We start from the raw sequence: 24,674 nt of genomic DNA, 5'->3' as shown, positions 1-24,674 counted from the left end.
GCATTTTGTCCCATTCCGTTGCTCTTTACACTCCTCACATTCCTGCATGAATGACTGTTATGTGTGTGACAGATGGAAACTTGATGTACTTCTCCTGAGTTAACAAAAGGAGAAGTAAAAGCCCTGATTCAGTCTTAACGGTCACATAAGCCTCTGCAGACTTAATTGCAACAGCATTATTTATATGCAACTGAAAAAAAAACGGATAAAAACCCAGAATATGTGTAACAAGAAGCCTTGTCAATCAGCTTTACTGTTTCAGTACACAGTACTTTTTAGATGTGTAAGCATCTGTCACTGAAAACATCTTTTTCAGGGCATAACTGCAGGAAATTTCCCATTTTTAGAACATTACAAAATGCCAGCTGTATTATGCCCAAGAGCCTCATTCTGTAAACACACAGAACCTTATGAGATAATCATGCATAAAAATGTGGACATAAAGAACATTTTGACCCTTTTGAATATGTTGTAAAAATAAAATAAGCAACTTTAAAGTGAGTTTAACTAATTGTTAAGCTGTTTGTGAACAAGTTTACCATATCAACATAAAGGGAGATGATATGTTGATGTTGTGTTCACAAGTTGTTTCTGCTGCCCCCAAGTGGCCAGAAAAAAAAAACGCTTACAGAAACATGGTAGAAAATCAACAAACATCAAGAATATTTTGGTTTTGGGTGTTGAATTTTCATCATAAATCCTAAATTACATTGTACAACAGCAAACAATTGGGGATCCTGACGTGAAAGTTGTAGCACGTCCCAAAAATTGCTTCACTGAATGGGTACCCTCATCCAATCAGTCAAATACATTTTCTGCATTTGCACTGTGCAGTAAAAGCTCCATTCTGCCAATTAGAGGAGCTGCTCTGATTTCTCATAGTCCAGTTCTACCTGTGAGGATTTTAATCTATTCAGCCTATTCTGGATACATTTATTTATATTATTATTATCCTCACCTATCATAACTTGAAAAGTAATTATGAAGTCCAGTAGAATAAAAATAAGAATCACTGTAAATATTTCTATCACCACACTCAGAAAAAGACTGTTACACAATCTTAAAAGTTATAGTAATGTCAGTCTGGTTCCAGTAAGAATCACTAACACCCTGTCTGTACTGTGGGTATTCAGTGGGTCTGCCCTACTGACCCTGCAGACCGAACTGAGACTGGTAGCATATGTCCCCTCTGTCACTCTGTGATAGATGCCTCTGGCAGTCCGTCCAGTCCAGTATTAGCACATGGCACCAGAGAGTAACAGAGAACATGTTGCCTTAATTCAATACAGGAACAGTGTGTAAACTGCAGCATGTTCCCCTTACTCCATTTAGGTTGCCTGAAATTTAGATGCTATGTGTTCAAATATAAAGAACTTGCCCTGGGGAACAGAGGAAAACTTGAACGGCAATCAGAACAGTGGTGAGACTAGAATCAGGACAGTCCATATAAGTGAAGAGGACGAAAATTATATACCATCCCTCTGCTGAATGTATTTGTTCTTAGGAGGACATAACTGAGAGTAACTTGGCCATGACACGCGTAAAGGAAGGGACTAGATGGACACACAGTTTTATATTTAGACAGCCAGAGACACAGAGATACTATTTCATACTGCCTGATTGTATCCAGCAGTATAAACACTCTCCCCGTGGGATACGTCAAACCAAAAGACGAGAGCCAAATTTAAGAGAATAATTTAATCTCTGGATGCATTTATGTCTTCCCCCCCTTTCTCCTCCCCCTCTCCTCCCTCTCACCACATGTTCTCCTCTCTCTCGGGGATCTAGTCGGATCCAGTCTGGAGGAAGCGGGCTTCCTGGTGCGAGATAATCGGCAGATGATGTGAGTTAATGAGGCGGAGATGCGGGGGGACAAACTCAGACGCGCTCCTCATCAGCGACAACAGGTACAGGTGCGCAACAAGTGAGCGACAGGAGGAAGACACGGGGGAGAAGGCAGAATAAAGGAATTAACGGAAGGGAGAGGAGGAACGTAACCGGAGAAAGAAGGAGATAGAGCACAAACACTCCCCAGGTTCTCGCTATGGAAACGGGGCAAAGCGCGCAGGTCGCAGACTTGGCAGGGGAGCACTCCGCCGGGGTTAGCGTGGTGGAACGAGACCGGGACAGGGACCGGGAGAGGGGCGAGGTGTCCAGCCCCAGTCCACCGTTCAAGCAGCGCTCTCTGCGAGTCGTGTACGTCCTGAACGACGGGCTGAAGTCGGTGATGGCCAGCAGTCCGGAGTCCGGAGCGCTACAGTGTCTGCAGAGAGCCTGCGACTCAGAGAGCGCCCTGCTCACCACCGTCACCTTCGGAAGGCTGGACTTTGGAGAAACATCCGTGCTGGACAGTTTCTACGATGCAGGTGTGTGTGTGTGTGTGTGTGTGTGTGTGTGTGCGCGCGCGCGCGCGCGTGTGTGAAAGGTTAAATCTGGGTTCAATCTGAACTAAACCTGTTTGAAAAGTTAACGGGTTTACACAAAAGTTTCAACAGCATGTGAGCAACGTGAAATGGTGAAATAGTCAGTGAAATGCTGGTGAAACGACGGTTACACCACCTGCATGCAAGCAAGGGCACATCTCCAAACTCATGCTGGGATTATATACAGTCTAATAGGTGTAATAAGTCTGTTTAGTAATTACTAATTATGTATATTTTATCATTTATTTGTGGATTCACTGATGATTGTTGTTTCTGTTAATGAAATTACTACCTAACACAACTATCACGATTAATAATGTGACCCTATGTAACCCCAAAGCCTTTAGCCTTTACTGACTCAGAATGAATGTTGAGGTCAACCCCTCTCCTAGCTATTTTTCAGTCACATCCATCACTCATCACTGTCTTCATCCTGCGAAGCTGACACCTTTTATAACTTCTGTTCTGATCAGGGCAGTGAAACCAGAGCTCCACTCAAAAGATTTTAATTGCCAGCTATTTATACCAGGCGGTGATGTCGTCCACACCTCTGTTGAAGATGTTTTAGTTGAACAAATACGAGGCCAGGTGGTTCCGCTCGCAGAAAGCTTCAGTGGATGCAGCCAAAGAGCCACAGCAGCTATAGCAATTGTCAGATGGGATATGTTTTGTTTGCTGATAAGTCTGGCACAAAAAGGCATGACTATGTGGTTAGAAAAAAAAAAGGTCAAAATCTTTCTCATGGCAGACATTTAACTTGTCAGAGCATGTTTAGAAAAAAAAAAAACAGGTTTTATCAGTAACATTAATGGTGACTCAGTGATGTTGAAGCGTCCCACTAAGCCATGACACAGATCCTACTTACACAGTGCAGTGTTGGGAACTGGTTTGGTGAATGGAATAAAGTCGTTGTTGGTATTTTTAATTCCACCTGTGGTTTTCCTGCCAGGACATGTCAGAAAGTCTGCTGTGAAGTGTCCCATATGTATGTGTATATAGTACACTACAATACATACCCTAATGTTCATGTAACTCTCACAGTTATTTCTTATCTCAGATTTATTTTATTAGCCATCTTAGTGGTGTGGCTCCACGGCTCAAGTGCGTCGGTCCACCACTTTGGTCCTGACTGAAATATTTTAACATATTGGATGGATTGAGATGAAATTCGTGTTCCTCTCAGGACAATTTTTAATAACTTTGGTGATCCCTTCACTTTTCATCTGGCTCCATCATTAAGACAAAGTTTTGATTGATTTGTTTTTTGATCAACCACCTGCAACTAATGGCATTCCATCAACCGCAGCTCTTTGTGGTATATTAGCATTCTAACAACAAAGGGCAGAGCTCAGCCAGAGATATTTCATTCATGCACACTGTAAGTACAGTACTTGGTTGCAGATTGTTTTTTGTATAATTCATTCCTCTAGATGAAAGCTACTTCAGTAGAAAAAATGTGTCTCTACGTGTCTGCACTTGCACATTCTTGTCCTCCTTACTCAGATAATTTGCTATGCTCGGGACATCCCGACATTCCAAGCCAGTTTCTTGGAATTCGCAATTCATTAAAAAACTACCCAGTCCAGGGAAGTGGGAAGGATAACATTCACCTCCCTTCTTAAGCTTTCAAACTAGTCCAGGTTGACACAACAAAAAGGATAATCGGAAGCTCCCTTTGTCCTGATGTACCTCTGCATTTACTATGTTTTTGTTCAAATATACAAATAAACTAAATAAATAAACAAATTTCACATTTTGCAGACAAAGAGCTTCCAAATGTCTTTTTGTTGTTTTAACCTGTCTTAACCCTAATGTTCTCTGAAGACCCTGCATGCGCCCTCTTTAGCTTGGAATTTTATTACAGTTTGCTTATGAGAGGGAATTCTGGGGTTTTATTTGACCCCAAACATAGTCAAGTATCATCATGAGATAACATAGGGATGGCAAATGGAAGTAAATGATGAAAGTAAAGCCAATTCAGAGAGAAGCAAGAAGATCTTGAGTCTCAGTTCTTGTGGTTTAAGGAGGCTGTGTTTAAACAAAAGGTCATCTACTTATTTGTACAAAGAAACCGACTGTGTAAATGTGACCTTGGAGACACGTTATTAGTGTTGTCATCTTTCTACTCTTCCTCCTTCTAGACATCGCTGTTGTGGATATGAGTGATGTGTTTCGGCAGCCCTCCTTGTTTTACCACCTGGGCGTGAGGGAGAGCTTCGACATGGCCAATAATGTCATCCTATACCATGACACTGACCCAGACACCGCCCAATCACTGAAGGTACACACACACACCTCTTTGAATGTCCTGTTGGTGTAATCAGAGTTCATGGATGCCATTCCTCTATGCCTCCTTAGAACAAAGTCATCCGCTAAGCTATTTACAGAGTAGTGTGAGTGTGTGTACACTGTGTGTGTGTGTAGTACAGACAGTGCTGCCAGGGGGAAACAGCTGTTTCAAGTGCCTAAGTGGCAGTGCAACTTAAGAGTACACAAGAATACACACTGTAGTTTTGCTGTCCAAATCAGTTCTGCCATGCTTTTTGTTTCACCTCCTTACAGGACATGGTGGTGCAGAAAAACACAGTAAGTTTCTCTGTGTGTGTTTATGTGTGATTTATGTGCAAACACTGCCTTGTGCTATTTGTGGAACAATAATCGTGACAAGTGTCGTCGGTCCTCTCATGCTCATATGCACGCAGGAATGTTTATCTACGTGCTTTCTCTGACTCCCTCTGTCTACTTCTTTCACAAACACACACAAGGGCACACACGTGCTAAACTGCGTGACAGACTCCTGAAATATACTATTGTATTATTAGCGGCTATTCTTCATAGCAACTGATTTTTAATGTATGTATGGTCTGTTCATGTGTGTGTGTGTGTGGAGTAGGCCGCCCGTCCTCCAGCATTAGGTTTTCCCTGGGTTCAGTTGCCTCCAGAGTACAGAGGCTCTGGACTGCGCAACAAAGTAGGTAACAGGCTGCACCAAAGCATGATGGGAGATTCTGTCAAAGAATGATAACATTAACAAACGTGGGATGCTGTGTGAATGACAAATAAATCCTCTAACAATGAGGGACTCACAAGCCCAAAGAAGGATAAAGTGAGTCTGGGACATGGCGGACACAACAATCATAGAGAGGATTTGTGATCATAAAGAGTACAGCACGGAATGACTCAAAACACTTTCAGTCAGCAAACCTAAAAGAAGCAGAAGGAAAATTGCGTTGTTCTGCCGAGAGGACAAACCAACAGCAAGGAACAAGCGGCAGACAGAAAGTAAAAGAAAAAAGAGATTGTAGAAGCAAAAGGAACAAAGATGTAGAGTTGCAGAGTGTGTTTGTGTGCACTGGTTTGTGCTCTACTGGGTATTTAACAGCCAAGTGAGCCTTATTACTTGTGTTACGCTTTGCTGATGTCGTCATGTCTTGATGCCACCAAGCAACCTTAGTGGTGTACTGATCCTCCTCATTACTCACTCTCTAATCCCCTCTCTCTCCATCTCACCAACCCCCTCCTTCTCGTTCCTGTCTTTCCCTGCCTGGTCTGCTTTTAAACCTGGCACCAGTATTCAGCATGTGTGATTTACAGCTGTAACATATTTACACTATGCATCTAAAAGCACGTCTGGTACTCAAACCGAGATTTGAGTCCTCTTTTTCCTTTTACAAAAAAACTTGTTTGCTTTTTAAACTGAACATCCCCTCCCTTTCTCCTTCCAGGCGTCCAGTGGTAACTACTATTTCATCCCCTACATAGTGACTCCTAACCATGAGTATATGTGCTGTGAGAGTGACGCCCAGCGCAGGGCCAGTGAGTACATGCAGCCCAGCTGGGACAACCTGCTGGGGCCGCTTTGTGTTCCCCTGACCGACCGCTTCACCAGCCTGCTGAAGGACATCCATGTCACATCCTGGTGAGAGACACACACATACAGGACATTTTTTTTTACTGCAGCTGTGTGTTTTTACAGCAGAAAACACTTGTTTGCATTTCAGTGTATTTCTGTCTCTCCTCTCACTGTCTCTCTTCTGCAGTGCCTCCTTTAAGGACACCCTGCTGAACGACATCAGAAAGGCCAGGGAGAAATATCAGGGCGAGGAGCTGGCCAAGGAGCTTTCCCGCATCAAACTCCGAATTGACAACACAGAGGTCCTCACACAGGACATTGTCATGAACCTGCTGTTTTCCTACAGAGACATACAGGTACAAGCACAACGAGGTGTAAAGTTCGAGAAACTCCAGCATGAGCACTATCAGGGAGATACAAGTACAAGCTCATTGCTTTTTTACATTAACAATAATGAAAAGCATGACTTATAATAATTTCCCCCTATCTGACCACCAGGACTATGATGCTATGGTGAAGCTGGTGCAAACCCTAGAAATGCTGCCAACTTGTGATCTGGCGACCCAGCCCATGATCCAGTTCCACTATGCCTTCGCTCTCAACAGGTATGCAGCAACTGGATTCAAACATTTATTGTCCTTCACAAGCAAAAAAGAAAGTGACTGTTCTGTTTAGGCCCTCTTAACTTTCTTTTTTCATTTTTTTTGTAATGCAGAAGTCATTTCATTTGTCGTTGCTGACATGCAGGCTTTCATTTTCTTTCTGGTGAAGTTTATTTTCTGAGTCAGCAGTTTTACTTTGAGCAAAATCTTTGCAATGCTTTCAACAGAACTACAATTCACCCTCTGTATCTGTGTGTGTGCAGGAGAAACAGTCCTGGCGACAGGGAGCAGGCTCTGAGAGTGATGCTACAGGTGTTACAGTCATGTGAACATCCGGCACCGGACATGTTCTGCCTCTGTGGACGAATATATAAGGACATCTTTCTGGACTCAGACTGCAAAGACACTAAAAACAGAGACAACGCTATACAGTGGTAAGGACACAGAAAAAAAATCCTTCGCTGCTGTGATCTAAGTATTTCCTTCTGTGTATTCATTTATGTGTTTCCGTCCACCTTCAGGTACAGGAAGGGTTTTGAGCTGCAGCCCACTCTCTATTCTGGTATCAACCTGGCTGTCCTACTCATAGTTGCTGGCCAACAATTTGAGAGCTCAATGGAACTGAGGAAAATAGGTGAGAGGATCTTGAACTTTATACTCCTCTGACTTTTGTTCAAAGCACACTCAAGCCAGAGTCAGTTTGATTACAGAAGCATTTTGATTAGGTCCATCCTTCAGTCCATTTGTTCCAGTTCTTTTTGCCACTTTTGGATTATTTTCAGAGGATCAACACGTGGTGAAGTGATATAAACGGATGCCAAAGTGCTGTTAAATTTTTGCATAACAGAAGCAAACTTGGCAAATGCATCGTCTCCCACTTTCTCTCTGCTGATGATGATCTCATGTTTTAGGTGTGAGGTTGAACAGTCTGCTGGGGCGCAAAGGTTCCCTGGAAAAAATGAATAACTACTGGGACGTGGGCCAGTTCTTCACTGTTAGCATGCTAGCTAACGACATTCCCAAAGCTACTCAGGCTGCCGAGAAGCTCTTCAAATTGAAGCCACCTCTCTGGTAAAGACAGTTTAAGAAACAAGCTCTGATAATAACTGCCTGACCAAACCCCTTTCAAAAAATAGCCATAATTTTGACTCATACTTGTGTTGTGTGTTTTTTCTACCAGGTATTTGCGGTCGGTGGTGCAGAACCTTCAGCTGATCCAGAGGTTTAAGAAGCAGACAGTGGAGCATTCTCCTCAGCGGGAGAGACTCAACTTCTGGATGGACATCATCGTGGAGGCCACGCAGCGCACCACCAATCGGCTGCGGTTTCCTGTACAAACACACATAGATGCTTAATTAAACATGCACCACCAGACACAGTATTGTAGACAGTGCTAACATGATGTCACACGTCTTTCCATGTTTCTCCTTGTCTTTCTGTTACAGGTGTTGATTCTGGAGCCGACGAAGGTGTACCAGCCCTCCTATGTGTCCATTAACAACGAGGCTGAAGAGAAGAATGTTTCTATTTGGCATGTTTCTCCTGCAGAAACAGTAAGAATATCACCTTCTTGTCCATTTAACCCTCTCCATCTCTCCATCAACTGCACCTGACTGAGGAATCTATGAATCAGCATCCTAATTTTTGTATAACAGTAGTGGATGGAAACACTCGTTAATTTACTTTATCTTAGACTTTGAGTGAGTCCTAGTACTTTGATCCTGATTGAATATGTGTCCGTTATGAGCAGTGTGAATGATGTGAAAATGAACTTTATTCACTTTGATTACAGAAAGGGATCCACGAGTGGAACTTCACTGCAATGTCCATAAAAGGCATTAGGTAATGGATTGGCTAAACGATTGGAGGATAAAACAAACAGAACAGAAAAAAAAGATATGTTTAGTTAATCTAAGCTTTGATCTGTCTGCAGTATCAGCAAGTTTGACGAACGCTGCTGTTTCCTCTACGTCCACGATAACTCTGATGACTTCCAGATCTACTTCTCCACTGAGGAGCAGTGCGGTCGGTGAGGACACACACCTCTAGATGTGTCTGTGTAGGTGTGTGTGTTTGTCTGTGTTTGTGTTCGTACAGTACGTATGTGCGTTTGTATCGCAGCATGACCTGACGGCCATGAATTGGCCAATCATAATGTCTGTGTGTACATTCTTCAGGTTCTGTTCCATGGTGAAAGAGATGATATCTGATGGTACAGGAAATGCTGTGGAGCTGGAAGGGGAGGGAGATGGAGATACACTGGAGGTCAGGGGGTATTTGTGTGCTTGTGTGTGTTGGCATAAATATAGCCGGTATATTATTTTACAGTGAATATCTATGTTTGTTGTTCCAGTTAGTGATTACTGATAAAGAATGTGTGTTCTGTTGATGTTTGTGTGTTACAGTACGAGTATGACACCAATGAGACAGGGGACAGGGTGGTGTTGGGGCGAGGAACCTATGGAGTGGTGTATGCTGGGAGAGACCTCAGCAACCAGGTCCGAATCGCCATCAAAGAGATCCCTGAGAGAGACAGCAGGTCAGTGTTTGTAGTTGATGACTTAAAGAGTCAAATAATGGTCCATGAAAAAAAATTCCATTCTACAATATAAAAGCAGAGAAAACAGTGGAAAATGTATTTCCCCCATTTGTTTTCTTGTCACAGAGCTCACTTTCTGCTGGAGAAACATTATTAAAATTCACAGAATTCCTCTCACAATTTGTCTGAGAATGTTTTTGCCTTGTAGCTTAAAGAGTAACTTAACACTCAATGTTGGGATTATGGTACAAGGGCTAGATAATGTTACATCCTGTATGTTAATAAATGTCTTATTTCACCAAACGTTTCCAGTACTGGGTTCTGTGTACCAGAAAGCTGTGTTTTAAAATGTGAATCAGGTTGATGCTGTGACAGATTACCTGTTATCTGGATGAATGAAGGGGGAAAACATCTTTTTCTGTCTGTGAATCAGGTACTCCCAGCCCCTTCATGAAGAGATCGCCCTTCACAAGTACCTAAAGCACAGGAACATTGTTCAGTACTTGGGCTCCGTTTCTGAGAACGGATACATCAAGATCTTCATGGAACAAGTGCCTGGAGGTGTGTTTGTACACGACAGAAAGAGATCGTGGAATAGATACTGTGTAGTACAATTATTGTGAATGGTAGGAGACTGGAGGTTTTTTTTATACTTCATCCACATGAAACTAAAGGCTGTCGATTCATTGTCCTACATCATCTACTGCATATTATCCTATATGGCCTGTTGTCCAAATATATCACTTTATGCCGTAACAGTAAGATTTCCCTTAAAGGTGCCCTGTGGCCCTGTCCCTCAACAGAGAGACATGAAAATGTCCCCAACAAACAACAGAACAAATCAATTATCCTCCATCTATTTTATGAATTTGTTGATTATTTTCTCTGGTGTATCACAAAATACCTGAGCAGGTAGACAGATATTCTTGTTTAAAAAAAAATCTGGGAACTACTAAAAGTACAATTACAATAGGGCTAAAAATGGACAAACTGTCTATTTCAGAGATCGATGCTTGTGACCTCTGGGTTACCGGGCGGTCTCTCTAACTGCTTGGTCATCTTCCCATTTCATGATAGGTTTTGGACACTCCTTCTCTCCTTTCTCCAGGAAGCCTGTCTGCGTTGCTGCGGTCTAAATGGGGTCCACTGAAAGAGGCGACTATAATCTTCTACACCAGACAGATCTTGGAGGGGCTCCGATACCTGCACGAGAACCAGATCGTCCACCGAGATATCAAGGTACAAGGAACATTGGAGACCTCACAGATAAGGGTATCTGTGTAGAGGCAGATTTGCCCAATTTAAATCCTAGCAGGAAATCTTCACCTGTGGTACAAAACAAAACCTCACAGCAAAACTTCCACAACTTTGTTCTGAAAGGCAACATGCAAATCCTCAATTCAGAGAAAGCTGGGCTCAAATACCATGGATGAATTGCTTCACCTACTCCCATGACAATTTTTCACAGCAGACATTTTATCATGTCAAGTGAAAGCAATTTAACACCAATGGTAGCCCTTTTTAATTTAGCTGTTCTATTATGCAATGCCAGTGAGCAAGCATATATTATATCAGGGACCTGTAAATAGATCCTCTAAATAAAAACACAGCTACCATTAAAGTTATTAATAACACCTGTGGATTACCCGCTATTAACAGCTATGACATGTCAAAATGACTGCTGCAAGAGAGAGAAAAAAAAAAGACAGTGGAAAAAAAAGGTCCATTGTGCCCAGTGTCTCACTGGGACACTCGCTGGAATGGAGCCATTATTAACATGATTACACAGTTGTTTTTCCTGCCTTGACAAGTCAAGTCAAATGTGTATGAGAGGACAAGTAAACAATTCAACAGGTTACTTCCACTGGCATTTGGGACCACATGTGTGAAGCTGCAATATCATGTGAATTAATCTTTACTCTCTTTTTTCTTTTATCTGTCTATGTCTCCATTAGGGTGATAATGTCTTGGTGAACACATACAGCGGTGTCCTGAAGATCTCGGACTTCGGCACCTCTAAGCGTTTGGCTGGAGTCAACCCCTGTACGGAAACATTCACCGGTAATTCTAATTAAGCATTTTATTTGTAACTGACATGTTCCAAAATTATTTATAGGTTTAAATAAAAAAAAAAAAAAACAGACTTCAACAAAGGGTTCTTTGAATCTGTTGTAAGGGTTTCATGAACATCACTAAACAAACTATTTAAAGTCTTTCCAATGTGCTAACCTTTCCATCTTTCCACCACCCACATTGAAAATATGCAGAGAAACAGGTGGACGGAAGTGTGAACATCAAATCTGTGGTTTTAAGACATGTTATTAACTTTAGAATTATAAATATAAATATTAGAAATAGTAAATTGTACTCCTTTTTTAATGTTAAAAGGATGACTAACTTACCACAAAAATAACACCGTATACCACCATCTGAAGCTTTATTAAACAACTTGTCTAAGACAAAGTGGATAAACTGCTTCAGTAATGACTCACAGAGACACAGGTCCTAGCTTGACAAAGTGCAGCACATAAACAGTAATTCAGTCTGGGCTGCATAAATGGAGTCATAGAAATGCTGCAGTCTCTGACTATGAGTGTAAATATCAAATGACCCTCAAAATGTCAAGAGCCACTATCAGCCTCTATGGAAACACTCAGACACGCAAGCGTGTGCGAATGTGCGTGTGCACACATACAGACATGCACATTCATTGGCCATCTGGCCTTCTCCAGCGGCCAGCGAGGTGTGTAATTAGATTAGCTAATCAAGCAGAGGCAGAAGGGTGTTTACCTTTCATTAGCAGGTGAGTGTATGTGTGTGTGCCCTTATCTGTTTCTCCTCTGCTGCTTCCCTGTCTATTCTCTGACTCTCCCTTTTTTATAGCTCTCTCTGTTTACATCAACATTTAGAGCAGTGCGCAGATGCCAAATCTGCTCAGAATAAGACTACAAACAAAATACTTAAACACAAAATAAAACATAAGAAGCAGATTCTTCGGAATTCACCTTTTAGGTTCACCCTTTTCAGTCAACAAAATGAGCTATAATGTTGAATTTTTGCAGCAGAAATTCAGTTTTTCAGGTGTCCAGAGCCATTTCACCCAGACGTGATCTGGGATCTAAAATAGCAAACTGTATATTCAGGGTCTGTATTTAAAAGCAGACAATGCATACACTAGTTTTAGTTGTTTGTTTGGAACAAGGCCTCCAGTGAGGATAAACATGAGTTTCTAATCATCTTATAAATAAGACAAGCCACTGTTTGCCACCTGTCCAGAAAAGGTACTTTTTCTAAATCTTGGTTTCAGTCCATGAGTCAAACAAATATTTGCTGACAATGACTGTAAATTAGTTAATTGCCTTTCTTTATCTGCTAGAAATAGTCATCCCAGTTTAGTATCTAGCTCTCTGTCTGCAGGTACCCTGCAGTATATGGCGCCAGAAATCATTGATAAGGGCCCTCGAGGGTACGGGGCCCCGGCTGACATCTGGTCCTTGGGATGTACCATCATAGAAATGGCCACTGGGAAACCCCCGTTCCATGAGCTGGGGGAACCACAGGCCGCCATGTTTAAGGTTGGTATTCACTGTATTTGCATTTCTTTACATGAGAGAAACAACCCTCCCCTTTTGTTAAAACACTGGTAGGAAGACGACAACAAATCTGGACAGCAGATATCCAGTCTGTGAGTGTTTTGGATTTAGTATTGTGTATCTCTGTGGCTGTGTGTTACAGGTGGGTATGTTTAAGATCCACCCAGAGATCCCCGAGTCTTTGTCGCTGGAGGCCAAGTCGTTCATCTTGCGCTGCTTTGAGCCCGACCCTCACAAGAGAGCCATCGCCTCGGACCTGCTCAGAGACACTTTTGTCAGGCACAACACCAAGGGCAAGAAGAGCAAGATCGCCTTCAAACCATCAGGTTAGCAAACGTACACAGAGTTATACAGAGCTTTGTCAGTTAGAGGAGCTATTGGTGTCACTGTAAACTTCATAGTTACAAAATGTACAGTCTCATCCACAACTGATGCGTGGAGCTTTTGCAGAGATCTCATTGTGCACAGACAGCAGAGACAATGCTTTTGTCAATCAGTTTTTTCTGTGTTTGTGTGTGTTGTTTGCAGACTATATCCACAGCGTTTCCCTGCCGGTGCAGTTGCAGTGCGAGGCCACCGGGAGCAGCAGCAGTGAACATGGCTCTGTGAGCCCAGACTGCGATTCCAAACACGACGTTTTCTTCCAGAAGAAGAAAAGCTCTGGCTCCGAGAACCTGCTCAAACCCCCCAACTCCAACTACCTGAGGTGTGAATGTGTGTTTAAGTGCAGTTCAATCATGTGAACTTGTTCAAGTGTACAGATTTTACAGGACTTTAAGATCCAAACTTCAGAGGTGGGGCACAGAATCCTTAAATATCTCAGATCTGATTTGTCTCAGCTGCTACATCTTTTCTGAATTTACATGAAAAAGGACCTTTACTGTCTTTAACACTGATGTTAACCTTGCAGATTTGAATTGGGTGGCATTAGAATATCCTTGTTAAAAAAGTAATTCTCATTCTGAATTCTGGATTACTACTGGATTACTCCTACTCTTAAAATATTAAAACTATGAGTTACTACTGACAAAATTCTGCTGGCAGAGTGAAAAGATGTGAATGAATGTGCATGTGTCTATATATGAGTGTGTGTGTATGTTTGACTGGCAGGTGGCCTTATTGTGCTCGCAGTGTGCTCCACTGCCTTTTACAACACTGATATAATGAGGTTGGATCATTTTATGAGCTTCAGCTGGCGGCTGAGCACACACGCACCATCACACACACATCTGCACGTGCACAGACACAACTGTGTGTGTACATACATGTGCAACTTGGCGCTGACTCATGCTGCCTCTGCACTTTCCTGGGCACACATAGTAGCCAGGAGAGCCTTGTATCTGTAAATACAATGAGTGGTGCGTCACGCTGTTGTAAATCATTTGTGTACTCATTGCCTTTTTTATATTGCTGCAAGATCACTGTGCGTGTGTGTGTGTGTGTGTTGCAGTGTGCCAGATGAAGGTTCGGTGTCAGAGGACCGCAGTGTCCCCCCCTCCCCTGAGGACAGGGATAGCGGCCTTTTCCTGCTGAAGAAGGACAGCGAGAGACGGGCCATTCTGTACAAGGTCCTCAATGATGACCAGGAAAAGGTCATCTCCAACCTCAAGGAGAACCACATCCAGGTGTGTGTGTGTGCGTTTGATTCCTTAAAATGGTAACACAGCTTCCATTCATACGGAGAGCCAGCTTCATTATAAATGAATGAATAAACTAAACTAAATCTAAGTAAATATATCTGAAAATAGTCTTCCAGAAAATTCACACCAAGAAAAGAGAGACAACAATGCGTGCAAGTAACCTCCCATGAAACCAAGTGGAGACTTTGGATGAAGGCAACACCAGTTTTCACCTTATCTTTTTATCTCAGTAATTCTATGGCATAAGAGCTTATGCCATCAGAGCAATCTGAAGGATGTTGCTTTTAAAACACTTTACACACAACCACATCATTCAGACTATAGGCTTCTCATGTAATTGGATTGCTGTCAGCCACAGTGTCTTTTCTTATACTAAAACTGGGGGAACAAAAGTTACATTCATAAGTCTTTATCATTTACAATCTTATTAACTCAATAAGCATGAATCAACACCTCGCTGATTCCTGCATGTAAATGTGTGTATGTGTATGTATGTATAGGGTAGTGAGGAGCTCCAGCTGTCTGTAGAACACATCAAGCAGATCATCTGCATTCTTCGAGACTTCATCCATTCCCCAGAGAGGCGCGTCATGGCGGCCACCATCTCTAAGCTCAAGCTGGACCTGGACTTTGACTCCACTTCCATCAACCAGATCCAGCTGGTGCTCTTCGGCTTCCAGGACTCGGTTAGCACACACATGCACAGCTGGCAATGCACATACAAGCTACAGTATATGCAAGCATAAGCGCTGTTATATAAGGACTTATTTTTTGATCATGGTAAACTGCAGATCAGCTGCACAGTGCAGAAATGGCAATTTCAGGTCTGTACTTTTAAGCCTAAAGATATCTGCCCTTGTTTGTTTGTGCGTGGTGTTCTCAGGTGAACAAGGTCCTGAGGAATCATCACATTAAACCACACTGGATGTTTGCCATGGATAACATCATCCGCCGAGCTGTGCAGGCAGCCATCACCATCCTAATACCAGGTGGGTGCTTAGACTGCTTGACCTTTTGGCACCATCTAGTGGACATATGCAAAATTTTGGATCTAACAGTTAACTGCATGTTGAAACTAGACAGATGGGCTAAATATTCATATAATGTCACAAGAAATGTATAAACTCTCAACCAACAGAGCTACAGACCCACTTTGGCCCAGCGTCAGAGTGTGAGGGAGCAGAGAAAGAAGACGAGGTGGATGAGGAGGAGGCAGAGTTTGGCCCCGTTTTAGCTCCTCACACTGACGACTCGGGGACTACGACTGACCCCAACCACTCGGCAGTCAGCACACTAAACTCTGCCCACTCCCATGAGCATCACCGCTCGCATCATCAACTGGGAGCTCAGCTGGGACGACTCAAACAAGAGACGAACAGGTACACAAACACAGCTGAGGCTCTAGGATGAACTGCTTCAGCTTTTTTTTGAGGTCAAAGGTCAAGATCACGTGACCTTGCAAAATACGTTTCTGGCCAAAAATCAAGAATTCATACGCTAATTATGATCACATACACTTAATGCCTTTTATTTAATTCCTTCAAAGTCATATATTAAATGATGGATATAATGTATAGATATAAACTGGTTGGCGGAGGCGTACAACCACGTGGTAGTAAGTCTAGTTTTTTTAATCTACCGTTAAACTGAAGTCACCTACAGATTGCAGCACATTCTTTCCTACAGTCACACACAGAGGAATTGCTTCAGACAGTCTCACATCGTTTGAGTGGAAGTTGGAATGAGGAAATTCCACTCATATCAAACACACACACACACACACACAAGCATGCCACAAATGCTGTAGCTCCAGGGCTGCGTGCAATAGAGAGTTGTCTCCCACAGGTTTGTCACACAGTGCTCAGCCAGAACGGTAGACAGCAAGTAAACCAACAAACCAACAAGCTTTTGTCATCAATAATCAGAGACCTGAAAAACAGAATGCATTACACCTTTTATTACCAGGTAAAAGTCTCAGTACTTTTGTGACTGATTTCCTGCCTTGCTGTCTGCATTTATTGCTGGTCTCAGCAAGAACTTTGCCCATTTGCAAAATACATATACATTTGTATTTTGATTGTTATTTTATGTTTATACCTGTCATGGTTCCCAGCCTGTGTCTACTGTGAAGCTTTAAGTTACCAGAGCCGCATAATTGCTGTGTATGCCTGAGTAACAGCTTCTATCTATTTGTTGACAGTTTTCCTGTTAGACCTTACAACTAATTCACCTTTGCTATCTATCCCAGCCCACCATGCTGTATGTCAGTGAGTTTCAGTGCTTACTGTAATAGATGACACTGTTGCTATGGTGGCCCCCGTAGGCTGCTGGAGGAGCTGCTGCAAAAGGAGAAGGAGTATCAGCAGGTTCTGAAGGCCACGCTGCAGCAGAGAACACACGACCTGGAGCTGGTCAGAGTCAGACACAGACCACCAGGTAAACACACTGACTGACCAACTGATGGATTAATCTTTTGCACTTGCTTTTGACCTTCTCTAAATCTGTGTTCTTTTTTTTTTTCCAAGATATTTCACCTCCCTCCATCTTCCACATCCCAGCAGACCATGAGCCGGACAAGCAGCTCACTGATTGGCTGAAAGAGCAGGGGGCAGACACAGACACCATAGACAAGGTTGAGTGTCTGTTGGCTTTTGAAAATCTGTCTACATCTTCTTCTCCTACTTCTGAGTGCCACCACAGCACATGGTGTAAAGCGTGATTGTAAACCAATGGCTTACAGTTGTTCATCTGTGTTTTATCCTAGTTTGTGCTGGAGGACTACACACTGACTGACATTCTCAATGACGTTACCAAAGATGACCTCCGCTGTCTACGTCTACGGTATCTACTTTTTCATATCTGTGTATCCTGTTGCAAACTGACAGGCAGTCAAAGTTATTATTCTTTAAATTATTTTGCATGCATACGTACAAAATATACAGAATTTACAGGTTTAAAGTTGCATTGTTGGCTTCTTGATATTGACCTTTTATAGGTTTTCTGATTGCTTCAGCTTCTCTAAGGTGCCATAAATGATTAAAAAGCCAGTTTGGAAAGGTTAAATCCTATGGTCTCATGGATTTTAACGGGGCAGTCTTCCCAGCTCTACCTGGTTTCTGTCGATCTTACTGCAAAGTCAGCTTGTGCTTAAATGATCTGGTGTGTTTTTACTTTAGCACACCTTGCAGATTTTGTGCAAGGCTTGCAGTGCTGTAAAACGTTTTAAAGAAAATGTCCACAATGTGTCAAGGGGAGAAACCACAAAATGTTACATCGGCAAACATGGCGGGTAAACTCTTAAAGAGGTAAACTAATGTAAATAGTTTTTGGTGCTGTGTTTTGAGTTTCCTGTTTCCACTTGCTTTTCCACATTAGACATCTTTGAATCTAAGCCAGAGTGTAATGTCAGGAAGTCCTTCATCAGTTCCTGTTTTTTTACACACATCCTCCCACTGTCTCATACTCACCTTTGAGGACAGGCAACCAAATTCGTGATGACCAAGTGTTCGAGATTCATTTTCAGATTCACGTTTACTGCCCGAAGAAGTCTTTTGAAGATAAAAAGAAAAAAGACTTTGAAAATAAGACAAAATGAATTAAATCAGTTTCCAAGAGTAGATGAATTTATTTTTCTATAAGGTGAGGTGGCAACAGTTTATTTTGTCTTCTGCAGCATAAAAATTCTATACCATCTTACATCAAACAGCCGTGATTAACCATCTTTCCCCTCAGGGGTGGAGTGCTCTGCCGCATCTGGCGAGCCATCCAGCGGCACAGAGAGAGAGGGAGACTGATGAGTGACGGGCCCTCGGAAGATGATGCATGATGGGACAGATGCACTACGACTCTGGAGGACTTTTGCAAAAACACGCACATCCACGCTCTACAAGCCCTGCATGGCCGCCTCTTTCTTCTCTCTTCATCCACTGTGCCTTTTTATGTTGTAGTCTCTGCGTCGTATGCACAGGAGTGACTGAGTCTTTGTTCGTCTGTGCATCTCCATACAGAGTCAGACTTGACCAGACCAAAGCGCTTTAGTGCAGGCACTACTTTATGCATCTTTATGTGCACTTAAATGTGTATTTGCGCCACAATATGTTCATGTGCTTGAAGATTTTTTAAGAAAAATACATCTTAACAAACAAGGAAGTCCCCGAAGCCTTTTTATGTATAAAATGCCAGCTGTAGACTTGACTGTAAAAGTTTTGTGGCTTGATTCTTCACAGAGAACACAAAGTTTCACAGTCAAGAAAACTATTAAAAAAGTCCTTAAAAACCTTTCAAAACTCTCCTGTAACATAAATGCACTTCCATCCTGTCCATCCATATTCTCAGTATGTTTTAAACCAGCGGTTCCCAGACTTTTTACCCTTTAAAATGAAGCCGTCGACCTGTGACCCCACTCTCTGTAGATGGTCTCACATTATGGCTGTAACGTGAGCAGGAGTTATAAGCATGTAATTTAATTTATTATAATTATTCCAAAACTGTGCAAAGGGGGATACACAAGCTAGTGCACATACTATCTACTACCCTAGGCTGTCAGCTACAGCTTGATGCCTTAAGTTTTGTAAGGTAACACAAATGTAGCCAGACTGAGCTGATTTACTGAAACATGCACTCATCACTGCCATCCCATCACTGCCCTTATATTTGTATGCATGTTATTTATTAGTTGTGTAAGAGTTCCTTTGTATTCTCAATGAAGTAGCTGTTTTCCCCCTCTGTGTACCTGTATTTAAATGTTTGTTTTTTTATTCCAACTATTATATGTATGTATGTATGTATGTATGTATGTATGTGTGTGCTTGTCTATTTCCTGGTTGCTTTACCACTGCAATAAACCTGGAAATAATGGAACTGTTGTCACCTGTCCCTGGGGTATTTTTGTGGTGTCTAGTATAATTGAAGACAAAATTAAATATAACAAAGACAGATAAACCTTAGACTCTGTGTGTCAAGTTCGCAGTTCACACAAGCTTCACTTTTCTGCTGTTTTCTTGCCAGACTTCACTTTAGCCTTTTACCTGCCTGAAACCTGTTCGCCTACCTGAGTACAGCATGACCTTCTACCTACTATAACTTCCTCTGTCAGCTCTGCAGGATTTATCACCTCGTCTCACTGCCTGCCATTTGTGACTGTAAGCCTGTTTTTGTCCATAGATCTAAGTAAAATACCTGTTGACCGAAATTACTGAGTTTGGTGAGCTGTTACCTGGTATCCAGATCTGTGAGAGTTAGCCTTCAAATAGCACATTCCAGTAGTTAAAAAAAAACATGCTGCCTCTCTTACATCTAGCGGTATGCACCATGCAGCTACTTGTGTTTTTTATGCAGCCGAGATTAGATATTTATCACTGCAATTTTTTCTTCCACCCCAATATAATGGTTGTGGTGCCCCAAGCATTGCAAAATTACAGTGTTGAGTGGATATGTGAGGCTGTAATTAGGCCCAGTTTTGAGCTAAATCCTCCCTCCGATCAATCCATTGAATCAGTCTGGGCCAAAGTGGTAAACCGACAGACCAACACTGTAGCTGGTATGGCTATAAAATCAATAACAAGAAGAATTGTGCCCATTAGCATAGCACAACATAGCACAGAACCTGTTGACAGATTTCTGTTTTACAGTTGACAAGGAAAGCACATTAACCTTGAGTAATCCTGTCAAGTGACACCATGCTGCATGCTCACACTTACACACTTTTTTTTTCAGAATAAGAGGAACAAGGAAAACAAAAAGAAATGTCAGAGCTTTTGCTTTGCTGATCTGTAGAGGACAGCCTGCTTGTTGCTTTTAACACCTACTGTAGGGGAAGGAAAATTCCAGACACTGGAATTTTATTTGAGGAAATAAAGTGAATCCATCGGCCATAGAGGAAATTTGCCTTTCCCACAGCTTTTTTGTTTGTTTGAAGAGCTCTATCAAATCTTCTCTAAGTGAGCTTGGAAAGAACCTGCATTGTGTGTGTGCAGTCCGGTACTTTCATTTGGCTGAACTATTCATAAGTTACCTACTAACCCTACTGTGAGTGACAGAAAACCAGGTTGGAACCTCTCGGCCCATGGTTAAACAGTACTGTTCTGAAAACTGTAACAAAAAGTAGGACAGAAAGAGTTTGAACAAAATTAAAATAGAGAAATTTGACTTGAATATAAGCAATGAAATGAGATACATAGATTGTAAACAGTTCTGAATTTGCTGGCAGAGCTCTCATTGCTTATGTCTCAAAAGGAATAGGTTGCCATGACAATAACAAACGCCACCTGCAAGCTCCTCTATAACTCACTACTTAACATGTTATATCCCACTTGTACAGTCCATACACAAACTGAAGTGTAAAAATGGCAGGTTGTTGTTTTACGGGGGATTATGTTGCAGGCGGGAGCAATAAGTTGTATGCAAATAGTTGGCTTTTTGGTCTTTGTATGTTTACAGATGAGACATTTTAATGATTGGGATTTAAAGGTACTGAGGCAGATTTTGTTTACCTTGCAGACTTACGTTACATATATGAGAAAGCAAACAACAACATTACACAAACAGTACAAAGACTAGCTCAGAAAAAAACTTGCTCCAAAGTGCCATTAATGGTCAATGATTCCACAAGATGCATTAAATCAACTCATGAGATGTTTACTCAAGAGTTTTTCCTTAGAGTCTAAGAGAGATCAAATCTGTAACATGTTTTGTCTGTAACATCTGTAACATGTTTTTTTTATGAACTTATGATATGATCTTTATTTTGATTGTGCAAGTGTAGTGTAGCTACATCCTCTTACGTAGTGTGGTATATCAAGATGCATATCGCACTGAGGATGCCTTGACAGATTCACTCTTGAAACACTGATTAAACTACATAGCCCTTTATAGAAACATATAGTACAATAAAGTTTAAGCAAATATTCAACAAACGGAAAACTTCGTAAACTTAAACTGTGAAGGCGGGCAGGGTTTCTCAATCCCTCATGAGCTTTTCTGTTGCTGCAGAAATACAAAGGGTGATTCTACAGTGCTTCACAGTGACAGTATGGTTTATGGTAACGCATATTTTGCTAAAATTTCCTTTGTTATTCCTGAACCAGCCAGTAGATAGGAATCCTTTCTGTTTAAAGAAACTGTCTGCTAATAAGCAAGACTGATGAATAGTTTTGAGAAAATAATATCAAATTAGGTTCAGATCATCGTGAGAAAGTCTTGTAAACATGGGAGGTGGTGGTGGTTGGAAATTAGAAACGTGTAAACTGGGAAGTGGGTCATGTATCATATACACAAAGAGATGCACAGAAGAAAAGAGAGGACAAAGCTGGAAAGATAACCTTACACTGCATTGATGTTGCCGTCTTCTTAGATGTCCTGCTGTCAGCACTGCACAGCCTCTCCTCTTTTCGCCATGAAGATCACAGAACGAACTTTAGAGACAGCCATACAGCAACCGCAGTACCGTGCAAGTCCATTCACCCTGACCTCTTCCTTAGGTTGATGGTATTTGATGGTATCATGGAGTGACATAGGCATGAGGAAATGGCCATTTTATTACAAATACAATTTTATAAGGTGAGAATTCATCACTGGTGTTTTTACAGCTTGTTTTGCAGCATCAAAGTGGCCAAAAATTCATCAGGTGGCCAGAAACAGGATTTCTAATGAATGAGTATCTATGCCTACTCTATGCTGGCATGAAACAAAGCTACTTTTCTAGCTTGTCAAATTCCTACAAATCTGTCTATACTTTTGTTTTTGTATAACTTTGAATCCAAAAATGTCCCCACATATGCACAGAACAATGCTTCATTTTATATCATCATCATCTAGTTTAGCTTGATGTCGAATTATGTGTAACCCGATACTGATTACACGGCACATTAGACTTGTCAACGAAAGATAAGGTTACTGTCGCAAGTGAAATGAAGGCTTCAAAAGCTTGAACCTGAAAAGTGGCAGGAATGAATAAAAATAGAAAGTTAATTTCCTCAGCCCTGGGAAGAGTATGTAAAGTTCCAAATAACTCATACTTACTAAAAGAATTTGGAGAGGTTAATGGAATTTGGAGAGATTAATGGAAGGAATGTTCTGTAGTTGCGTCACCAACAAGGAAACGGCGGGGCACACCTCAGCATTGTAAACATGATTACACACCAAGACAATCCCACCCTGATTTTATGATCATGTGCTATTTTTAGCTCCTTGAAGATGTGGTCTAAAAATAGATTTTAAACTCATGAGTAATCTCATGCACGTCATTGATTTCAAAAGTTCAGATAAAAGGATCAGGTCTAAATGTTATCTGGAGTTTGTACAGATTTGAATTATTATTCATTGCAAACAAGCCTGTAGCAGGAGTGAATGATGACATCCATGAAGCCTCCAGGTCGTATGGAAACATAAAAAAAAATCACACCAATACATCATTTATGTGCGTTTGAATTCCACATTTGAAGTGGAAAATTATATGGAAAATGAGTGCTGTGTAACTTTCTGCGTTTGTGGCTAGAACTGACAAATGTGAGATATTTATAAGGGAGAGATATTTTTCGAAAAGGCTGAAATCCATGAAGAATGAGATAAACAAAATGTAACATGTAACAAATGCTTCAGGGCTGCTCAGCAGTGGCATACAAATAGTCAAGCGTGGAATAAGAAAGTAAGGTGGTGTAAGAAAGTGGAGAAGGTATGACATCTCATTTCCACATGTCGGTTGGACAGTAGCCACATACCAGAAAAGTAGCTCTCAGGGTTGCAACTGATACTTTACACAAAGGCACTGACCTTAAATAAACATAGATGATGCCATTTAATGTCACACAAATTTCCAGTGTAGCAGAGCGCCACTACAATTGATTGAATTCTAACTGAGGCAAACGAGGGACTTTCAGCTCAACAAAGGCTTCTATTTATCTTTCCCGTCTCCATTCAGGCATTGCTATCTCAACTCTGTGCTCCTGAGATAAACTCTCTAAACAGTCCCGTCGTACCGTGGGGTGATTTTTGCAGTTGTATGTGGCAACACATACTCCTGTAGATATTGCGACTACTCACAGTGGGAATTATTAGGTTATTTGACCTTCAGATCCTCAAGTATCATTTTGTCTCTGTTGTGCGTTGCCTTTCTTGAGCTATGTGAATAGAATTTTGCGTTGCCGCAGGGGACAGAGTAAACAACTTGTAAGAGGAAGTAGAAGGTGGAAAAAAATCCTCCAGCTGGAAATGCCTAAGCTTTGTGCCTGCTTTATGCCTTCAGTGGCGGCATAAAGCAGTCTTTATGTTTCAATGGTGTGCACGAAAGCACACCATTGAAATTTGTTTTATGAAAATCATCACAGACTAAAGTGAAGTTTCACAATATACTTTCATATTTGGGAACTTTCATCATATTCAAATACTTGAAAGGGCATTCACTCTTTAGAAAACATGAAATACAAACTTTTAAAGCTGAATGAATGAACTTCTAGCCTTTAGGGAATTTCCTGCTAAAATATTAGAGAATAATTCTTTGCATCCACACCCAGCAGACACAGGGCAACATTAGCATTGATTTGGAGTCATTTTTATGGTCAGATTTAGCTAGATTCTATTTGCTAGCTGCTAACATTGTCTGCCTGCTGTTGAGGGTGAGTGAAACATGCCCTAAACATCTGAGGCAAACCCCAAATAATCATCTAAACTCGGCTTACAAAGACTTTGGTGATTTCAATACCACAAAGGTCCAAGTTCACATTAGAGAGTCAAAAACAGAGATGCGTTTAGTAAGCTGGTGCAAATCCAAGTCAAGTCTCAAGCCATGTCACTGCAAGTCTAAGACAAGTTGTATGTAAGTTAGTCACAAGTTTTTCAGGTCCTGCATTACTGAACATTTTCTTGTAAACTTGTGCTTTTTCACATTGCTGAGACCAAGTACTTTGGATTAAAGGGTATATTAATGAAATATATGACCACAGTGTGTGACTACGCATAAAAACTGATTTTGTTTTTATTGTAGCTAGAATTGTCAAAACTTGTATCAAGTCTCAAGTAAATTAAGCTC

At 41.5% G+C, this 24,674-nt stretch overlaps 1 protein-coding gene across 2 annotated transcripts; it reads left to right on the top strand.

The window, feature by feature from the left end:
- Positions 1–1,410: 1,410 nt before the first annotated feature.
- Positions 1,411–19,515, top strand: map3k15 (mitogen-activated protein kinase kinase kinase 15). Of its 2 annotated transcripts, XM_041065444.1 has the most exons (30): positions 1,411–2,366; positions 4,565–4,704; positions 4,986–5,009; positions 5,317–5,394; positions 6,149–6,342; positions 6,464–6,632; positions 6,775–6,881; positions 7,142–7,312; positions 7,400–7,512; positions 7,790–7,949; positions 8,059–8,209; positions 8,324–8,431; positions 8,671–8,720; positions 8,812–8,907; positions 9,056–9,143; positions 9,284–9,417; positions 9,851–9,978; positions 10,526–10,656; positions 11,373–11,478; positions 12,835–12,992; positions 13,153–13,336; positions 13,539–13,716; positions 14,461–14,635; positions 15,151–15,336; positions 15,534–15,639; positions 15,789–16,029; positions 16,974–17,086; positions 17,176–17,282; positions 17,415–17,491; positions 18,383–19,515. In XM_041065444.1, the coding sequence occupies exons 1-30, from the start codon at positions 2,045–2,047 to the stop codon at positions 18,474–18,476; spliced, it is 4,089 nt and encodes a 1,362-aa protein (XP_040921378.1). In that variant the 5' UTR covers positions 1,411–2,044; the 3' UTR covers positions 18,477–19,515. The 2 variants fall into 2 exon arrangements, with proteins under 2 accessions (XP_040921378.1, XP_040921379.1); XM_041065445.1 differs by lacking the exon at positions 5,317–5,394.
- The last annotated feature ends 5,159 nt before the right edge of the window (positions 19,516–24,674 follow it).

The sequence above is a fragment of the Toxotes jaculatrix genome, chromosome 20, assembly GCF_017976425.1.
Source record: "Toxotes jaculatrix isolate fToxJac2 chromosome 20, fToxJac2.pri, whole genome shotgun sequence".
NCBI lineage: Eukaryota > Metazoa > Chordata > Actinopteri > Toxotidae > Toxotes > Toxotes jaculatrix.
Note: the sequence above shows the minus strand (reverse complement) of the source record. Positions and strands in the feature narration are given on the sequence as shown.